At 42.8% G+C, this 9,254-nt stretch overlaps 1 protein-coding gene across 1 annotated transcript; it reads right to left on the bottom strand.

The window, feature by feature from the left end:
* LOC104754195 lies at nucleotides 2,363-2,713 on the bottom strand. The gene has a single exon (XM_010476338.1). The coding sequence runs from the start codon at nucleotides 2,711-2,713 to the stop codon at nucleotides 2,363-2,365; it is 351 nt and encodes a 116-aa protein (XP_010474640.1).

The raw sequence follows: 9,254 nt of genomic DNA, 5'->3' as shown, positions 1-9,254 counted from the left end.
AAATGACATTGTATTAAAAGATAGAGTAGAGTAGAAGGAGTACAAGATAGAAATCTAAGAAAACTACAAAATAAAAATGCAAAACAAGAAGAAAATGTTTGAGTCGCTCAGTTCTCTCACAGAAGCTCTCGCTCTCTGGTTTGAGGGTCTGCGGCGTGCTCGTTTGCGAGCTAGGGGAAGAGGGGGTTTATATATGGAAACCCTTTTGTCCTAGCTTCCCAGACCTGCCCGATGGTCTACTCGATGCGGTACACGAGGGTGTAGTCGGGTTACTCCTCGGGTGGATCTTTGGGTTGCTCTTCATGCTCTTGGATACTCCTCGATCGTGTTGGGGTTTGGACTTGTTCTGGCAGCTCGATGGCTCCTTCGGGCACATGCTCGAGTTGTCCTTGTTTTTCTCCGTTTTTGGCTCTTTAGCACCTGTTTTCATCCAAAATATGCAAATGCAGAAATGCAACACCCTAAATGGTCTAAAAGTGAATTCCTACAGTTAATGACCTAAAAATGCTAAGTTAGAGGTATGAACAATGCAAAATATGGACAAAAATGGATGCTAAAACCATATAAAATAGAGAGTTTTCAGACCCCCAAACTTAATCTTGCTAGTCCTCTAGCAAGGAAGTAAGAGGGTACGGTTTGAAAGTGGGGACTCATAACCTCAAGATGCCAAGCGAAGGATTCAAGCTATAGTCCTTAAAGATAGTTTAATGGTGCTAAGATCAATCAACATACTTACAAATATTTTTCTATGCTTATCACCATGCATCGATCTAGCTCAACCTCCAACTAAAGATAAAGAACATCTCTTTCACATTCAATTAAGTGTTTGGCGAATTCTTGCAAATGGAAGGTGTATCAAGCTCAATCGGTTTCAAGGGTAAGGCTTTTTAGTAAGGTGGTTTCAAACAAATTCTTTGGGTGGTTTTCTCTCAAAAGAAGGAATGCTAGAAAGTTGTGAAAACTATCTAAGACTGAGAACAATTTGGGCATACAAAACTTAACTCTTGATGATCTACCCTTTTCTCATTCACTCTCTTTCTTTTTTTATTTAAACCCCCTAGAATTAAACTACCCACATCCTCGACTTTAACTCTTTTTTTACTCCCTAAGGTTTAGACTTTTAGACTTTTTTTTACTTAGAGACTTAGAGCTAATTGATTCTAACCTTAGGGACTTTTTTTTTATTATTATTCCACAACCCAACCCCAAATAAACATTCTAACCACCTATCTTTTAAAACCGAATCTATTAGCTAGTTCAAATCTAACTTAGCTAAATCAAGAGGCAGTTCTTTGTCGTTCTCAATACTCTCAAGGTTTCACAACCTATAGCACAATGAAAGAGGCCTCACTCAACAATTCACAACAGGGTTTGAAAGAAAGGTTTGGGTTCATAGGTAGGACAAATGAATCGGGTTAAACGAAAAGATTGGTAAAAAGTGGAATGATAACCCGAGTTTTAGAGTTACCATGAGCAAGTATTCAAGTTCCATAAGCAAGATAATTAAAGTTCAAATTAAGTCCAATAATATAGAGATGTTCTAATGTTCAAGCAAGTGGAGAAAGCATTCAAACGACACAAAGGATCTAAGCAAAGATTTTTCATTTTTTTCCAAAGATTGATCTAGCAACAATGAACTGTGACTAAGGGCTATAGCTTCAACCCTAAGGTTTGATTTTAAACAAGGTGGTTTGAGTCATTGTCCCCTAAGATGCATATGCAACAATCCTATATGAAACAACTATACTCAATCCTAATATGTAAATGCAACTACATGAACACTCTTTTTTTTTTTTTTTTTCAAAATTTCTCAAAACTTTTTTGGGTTTTTTAATGCACATAGATGCAGACTGAAATGAATAAAACTAGCATGCAAAAAGTTGTAATAATAAAAATAAGAAAATAAAACACAATGTTAAATACATTCTAGGACCCTCCCCCAAACTTAAATTACACAGTCCATGTGTAAGTAAAAGTTGGAAAAGAATCCAAGAAGCACACAAAATGAGTTAAACTAAATGCAGTGATATATACAAGGGTGGATGAATTGGTACCTCATGGGTTGGAGAAGAAGGAGGTTGCAGCAGCCTCCATACTCGCCAACGTGTAGACAGGGTCGTCTCCGGCTTCAGCAGGTGCCGGTGTTTGCTCGTCAGAGAGCTCAGAAATGCGCACAGACGACTTACTCGGACCAGCATCCGAGGGGTTGATCGAGGTTGGGATCGCGTAGCTCATCGGGTAGGGCGAAAGGACTGAAGAGAGAAAACACCAAAAACTTGTAAATAATATTTACAGACCTGCCTTTGGGATTTCCTCCCAAGTGAGCTTGTTTATAGTCTCTAAGCTTGACTTTCAATTCATCTCATACTGGCGTGGGATCGTCGAGACGCAGAGATGATTCCTCCTCTGTGTCCTCATTTGCCATGTACCTCTTCACTCTCTGCCCATTCACAGTAAATTCATTCGTATTTTTATCAAGCAGTGTGACCGCTCCATAGGGCAGAACTTCCTTAATTTCGAAGGGTCCTAACCATCTTGACTTGAGCTTGCCAGGAAATAGCCGAAGCTTTAAGTTGAACAAAAGGACTTTGTCTCCAGCTTTTAAATCCTTGTGTCGGATCTTTTTGTCATGAAAAGCTTTGGTTCTTTCCTTGTAGATCCTCGAATTATCATAAGCCTCCAACCGTATCTCATCCAGTTCATGGAGATCCATTATTCTCTTTTCTTGGGCAGTCCTTATATCAAAATTCAGCAGCTTGATCGCCCACATTGCTTTGTATTTGACCTCGACCGGAAGGTGACAATTTTTCCGTAAAGAAGCTGGAAAGGTGTCCGCCCAATTGGCGTTTTGTAGGCGGTCCTATAAGCCCAGAGTGCATCATCTAGCTTGAATGCCCAATCCTTTTTTGTGATTCCCACGATTCGTGCCAATATCGCTTTTTTGTTGCTCACTTCCACTTGTCCACTGGTTTGTGGGTGATAAGCTGTCGCGACTTTATGCTTGACTCCGTGCTTTTTCAGGAAGCCCTCGAAAACCCTATTAATGAAGTGGGTTCCTCCATCACTGATTACTACTCTTGGGATTCCAAATCTAGGGAATATGATGCTTTTGAACATCTTCATTACGACCTTGTGATTGTTCGACGGGCTAGCGATTGCTTCTACCCATTTCGAGACATAATCTACTGCCACTAGGATGTACATGTTTCCATTCGAGGGTGGGTTGAAAGGTCCCATGAAATCTATTTCCCAAACATCAAAAATTTCGACTTCTAAGATTGGCTGTTGAGGCATTTCATTTCGTCGACCTATGTTACCCATTTTCTGGCACGAATCACATTTTGCTATGAAGAGCTGAGTGTCCTTGAACATTGTTGGCCACCAAAGACCAGCTTGGAGTATCTTTTGGACTGTTTTGAAGGTGGAAAAGTGTCCTCCATAGGCGGACCCATGATAGTGCTCCAATACTCCTTGGACTTCTTCCTCTGCTATACATCGTCTGAACATGCCATCCGTCCCTTTCTTGTAAAGATAAGGTTCGTTCCAGTAGTAGTTGTTGACATCCCTGAAGAACTTCTTCTTTCTTTGAGCGTCATAGTCTTTAGGAATTTCCCCACACACCATGTAGTTCACGAAGTCTGAGTACCATGGGAGCTTAGCCGACTCGATAGCCATGAACTCAATCGACCTGGTTGACTCGGGGATCGAGTAAGCTATTGTGTGGCTCATTTCTTCCAAGAAGGCTATGCGCATCAGTCTTTCCTCGGGCATGGAGTCGTCTATTGGGAGTGGGTCTTCGATTCTCATTCTGGACATATGGTCTGCTACACCGTTTTCAATTCCTTTTTTATCCAGGATCTCTATGTCGAATTCTTGCAGAAGAAGGATCCATCTGAGGAGCCTAGGTTTGGTGTCCTTTTTTGAGTAAATGTACCGTAGGGCGGCATGATCTGTGTAGACAATCACCTTAGAAACGACTAAGTAGCTTCTAAACTTCTCAAACGCGAAAACCACAGCAAGGAGTTCCTTTTCAGTTGTCGCATACCTCGTATGGGCATCGTCCATGGTTCTGCTGGCGTAGTAGATCACATGGAGCTTTTTATCTATTCTCTGACCTAGTACTGCTCCCACAGTGTAGTCTGACGCGTCACACATAATCTCGAAGGGATGGTCCCAGTTAGGAGCTTGAACTATGGGTGCGCTCACCAAAGCCTCCTTTATCTTGTTGAAGGAGTCTAAACAGTATTTGTCAACAATAAACTCTGCTTCCTTGCAAAGTAGCCGCGTTAACGGTCGTGCAATCTTAGAGAAGTCTTTAATGAATCGCCTATAGAACCCTGCGTGCCCTAAAAATCTTCTGACATCTCTCACTGATTTAGGAGGTTGCAGCTGAACCATTACTTCGAGCTTAGCCTTGTCGACCTCTATCCCCTTTTCTGAGATCTTGTGCCCTAAAACTATTCCCTCCTGGACCATAAAGTGGCACTTTTCCCAGTTTAACACTAGGTTGGTTTCTTCACACCNCTTTTTAGCACCTTGCAGAGGTTTGACAGACATGATGAGAAAGAATCTCCATAAACCGAAAAATCGTCCATGAAAACCTCCACCATTTCTTCTATTAAATCAAAGAAGATAGATGTCATGCATCTTTGGAAAGTTGCGGGAGCATTGCATAAACCGAAAGGCATCCTCTTGTAGGAAAAAGTTCCATAAGGGCAGGTGAATGTTGTCTTCTCCTGGTCAGCAGGGTATATTGGGATTTGGAAAAATCCACTATACCCATCAAGGAAACAGTAGTAAGGGTGGTTAACTAGTCGTTCCAGCATCTGGTCTATGAAAGGCAGAGGGAAATGATCCTTCCTTGAGGCTGCGTTAAGCTTCCTATAGTCAATAAACATTCGATGACCAGTTATTGTCCTCGTGGAAATTAGCTCATCTTTCTCATTTTTTACGACGGTTATTCCTCCTTTCTTTGGAACGCAGTGCACTGGGAACACCCAAGTACTATCAGAAATAGGGTAGATAACTCCAGCATCAAGCAGCTTCACAATCTCCTTTTTCACCACTTCTTTCAGGTTCGGATTTAGGCGACGTTGAGGCTCTATACTAGAGTACGATTCATCTTCAAGGTTTATCTGGTGGGTGCACAGATCAGGGGATATACCCTTGATCATCTAAAGTATAGCCTATTGCTCTCCTATAATTTCTTAATTGAGTGCAAAGCAATTTCAATTCCTTTTCAGGCAGGCTAGAGTTAACGATTATTGGATAAGTTGAATTAGGTCTTAAGAAAGCGTACCTTAGCCCATCTGGAAGAGGTTTTAGTTCCACTTTAGGCGCCTTAGATTCTGGCCAATCATCGGTGATTTGGAGTTGCTGCTCGAGGTGGTGCTCGATCACTCTACTCGATGGGGCGATCGGGTCAGTGTCCGGGTTGGTTGGTGTCGAGCAACTGCAGGACATGACGTAGGAGTTGACCACTCACTTGTCCAGGCTTCTATTGTCGAGTACCATTCCCTCTCTTTCAGCTTCCATCATGTTCTCACTTAGCTCTGGTTCGATGACATCTAGATAAGTATCAAGCATCTCCTTGTAGAGCTCTGTTTCTTGATGCACGAATCCCTCCTTACCATCATTTGTCAGTGTTGTTTGTAAGCAATCCCCTATCGCAATCTCCTCAAATACCTCATCACGCTATTTTTCTAACTCTTCTATCCAGAAGGTTTGACCAGCTATTGTAGGTTTTTTCATAGTCTCCCGGATGTCAAACTGCATAGTGAGGTCTTCCCCGAGCTTCAGATAGATCTTCTCGTTCCTCACATCAATCATTGCTCCCGCGGTGGCTAAGAATGGTCGTCCTAAGATAAGCGGATCCCTTGGTTCCACATCCTATTCCAAAACTACGAAGTCGGTTGGTACGTCTACTAACCCTACTTTGACCGGCAAATCTTCCAAAACTCCTCTTGGCAACCTCGTAGTTTGATCGGCCAGAACCAGCTGGATGTCGTTAGGCTTGAATTTCTCGAATCCGAGACGTTTAGCTACAGTAAGTGGCATCAAGCTGACTGATGCCCCCAAATCACAAAGACATCTTCCGAACTTCAATGGTCCGATCGAGCAACGTAAAGTAAAAGATCCAGGGTCGCTCAGCTTCTTAGGCGCGGCAGTCCTCTGGATTATCGCACTGCACTCATGATTGAGTATAACCATCCCTTGTACTTGCTTGATGCGCTCCATAACTGCATCCTTCATGAATTTCTGGTAAGGGGGAATCAAAGTGAAGGCGTCCATTAGGGGCATGCAAAGTTCGAGTTCTTGCATCTGTTTTTTGAACAATGCCTTGTACTTTTCCAGGAGTTCCCTGCGAAATCGTCCAGGGAATGGCAGAGGTGGCTTGTAAGGTGGGGGAATGAATCTCCTTTCTTTCTGCTTTTCTCTTCCCGGTTTGTCTGCAGGAGGCAGAGGTACTGGTGGGTCAACTCGATCACCTGTCCTAGTAGTGTGGTCGGGTGAGGGGTCGGGTTATCCCGGGAGGTGGCTTGGTGGTTCAGCAGAAGTGGTCGGTTCACCGAGGTCCTCCCCATCTAGATCATTACTGTCCTCAGTGATGTCGATTGGTACTGTTCTAGGGGGTAATTGTCGGCCACTTCGTAAGGCGATCGTGTTTGCAGACTATGTGGGACTGTTTGAGGCGGAAGCCGAGTTATCCGTAATCACCTGAATTTGCGATCCCAAGGCATCAAATCGTTTATGCAGTTCTTTGAAATTGGCGGACAGATGACAAGCGAGATTGTCGAATCTTGCATTAATGCTAATCGTGTTTGTCTTTTGAGTGTAGAGGACTGTGTGCATTAAGGATAGCAAATCCAGCAAGGACGAACTCGATGGTGGGTTCGGGCTGTGCATCGGGGTTTGGTAGGGCACGGTTGGGTTTGGCCTGTAGTTGTTGTACCCTCTGTTGTAACCTCCTTGGTTGTTGATGTAGTCAACTTCCTCTAGCTTCATAGTCTCCCCGTCTTGTTGTAGAAACTGCTCTTCCTCTGATATAGCATGAACATGCTTCTGTTGGTTGAGGAGCTGATCGAGCTTGTCATTGAGGGCTTTTATGTCCCTCTTGTACTTGGCATCTTCCTCTCCTGTTGATCGCACAGAGCGTCATATTCCTCATTGTAGTTGCCATCAGATTGAGCCAAGTTCTCAACTAGGTCCCAACCTTCATCAACTTGTTGAGGAAGTTACCATTACTTGCGGTGTCCAGCAACATCCGTATCTTGGGGACCACTCCTCTGTAAAGTGTGCTCAGAAATGAAGCATTACTGAAGCCGTGATGTGGACATCGAGTAGTGTATCCCTTGAAACGTTCCCAAGCTTCATTGGAGAAGCCTTGAGGTTCTGGAGTTGGAGAAGAATTTGGCTAGGAATGCCTTCTTGCATGCTTCCCAAGTGGTGATGGACTCCTTAGGGAGCGATTTCTCCCAAATATGTGCTTTGTCTCCCAAAGAGAATGGGAAAAGCCGGAGCTTGTATCCATCTTCACTGACTCCATTGATCTTAGTGAGGCTACATAGCCTATCAAATTCATCCAGATGATCCAATGGATCCTCCATTGGTAATCCATGAAACTTATTGCTCTGTATCATCTGGATGAGACTATTCTTGATCTCAAAATTATTATTTTGCACAGCTGGTGGCACAATGCCATTCCTTTGAGTGTGAGTAGATGGAGCATTTCCTGCTCCTATATTGGTCCTTGCTTGAGGAGCTGGTGGACCGTTATGATTATTCATCGTCTCCTCAATGATTGTTGGTTCTGGTTGAACTTGTTGTTGTCTGAGTAGCTGAGGTCTGTCGATGTTGTCGATGAAAGGACTCAGGTTCTGGCTACCTCTGGATCGTGTTTGCATGCACAGGTAGGTGTCTGAGGGTGTACACGAGGATCAACTCGATCCAGGTGATCGAGTGACGGGTCGGGTGGGTACTCGGGTTGTACCTGAGATTCAAAACAAACAATGCGAAAGCAAACAAGTCAGTTTTCGAACCAAATATAAACAAACGAACTTGATCTAGCAAGTGCTGAAATCCTAAATGTAGCAAAATGAAATCAACCAAATGGCAACGGCGCCAAATTGATAGACAGGTTTTCACCCAGGGTATCAATTCCCTATGCAGTTGTAGTACAAAGGGTTATCAATCCAAATGGTTGTCTATTGCTAGCAGGAATGATATGATCAGTACAATACAAGTCAAGCCAAGCAGATAGGGTTTTGGTTCTAACAATACTAGAATAAACAAAAGAAAAGAATATAAACAGGAAACGACACGACCTAAGCACTCGATGCAAGCAATCGAGTACAGGATCGAGTGGGGTGATCGAGTATGCAAGAAAGATATGAACAGATCGAGGTATTACTCGATAAAGGTTATCGTGTACCTGATCGGGTTGGTAGTCGAGTAAGTAAAGGAAATGTAAACAATTAAAATACGAAAGTTCCTAAGGATGGGGGTAATTGAATCCTAAGTATTCTAGACCAGTACAAATGCCTTACATGCCTCAAGCAACTATTTCCTAGATAATGAACCTCTAAAACCTTGTCACCACACTCTCGCACTAGCAACAATCAACCTTGAACACATTACCACACTCTCGCACTAGCAATATGAACAAGCAGGCATTAAGATCGATTCATTATTGTCAGTAAACTTAAACTCATCTAATTTCTTACTCAGAGTCAAGTAAAAACCTCTTGCATTGGCTAAATCAAGCATTTCAACTACTCCTTTCGGCCTGTAGCATTGGTAAACGCCCTAGATCTAATGACAACCTCTCGGTCTGTTGACAGCATTAAGAACACCAACCTAGAAGGAAATCTATCAATCATTTACAATCAACTAAGGCATCCTAACCAATCAAGAACACAAAATCATCTATCCCATCCCTAGAAACTTTACTACACTACTCGGACATAGAAACGAATAACAAAGCAACATAAATTAATGAAAATGACATTGTATTAAAAGATAGAGTAGAGTAGAAGGAGTACAAGATAGAAATCTAAGAAAACTACAAAATAAAAATGCAAAACAAGAAGAAAATGTTTGAGTCGCTCAGTTCTCTCACAGAAGCTCTCGCTCTCTGGTTTGAGGGTCTGCGGCGTGCTCGTTTGCGAGCTAGGGGAAGAGGAGGTTTATATATGGAAACCCTTTTGTCCTAGCTTCCCAGACTTGCCCGATGGTCTACTCGATGCGGTACACGA

The sequence above is a fragment of the Camelina sativa genome, chromosome 2 (assembly GCF_000633955.1).
Source record: "Camelina sativa cultivar DH55 chromosome 2, Cs, whole genome shotgun sequence".
In the NCBI taxonomy this organism is placed as follows: Eukaryota; Viridiplantae; Streptophyta; class Magnoliopsida; order Brassicales; family Brassicaceae; genus Camelina; species Camelina sativa.
Note: the sequence above shows the minus strand (reverse complement) of the source record. Positions and strands in the feature narration are given on the sequence as shown.

Coding starts and splice junctions, on each gene's coding strand:
- LOC104754195 (XM_010476338.1), bottom strand. CDS start 2,713: ATGGATCTCCATGAACTGGATGAGATACGGTTGGAGGCTTATGATAAT.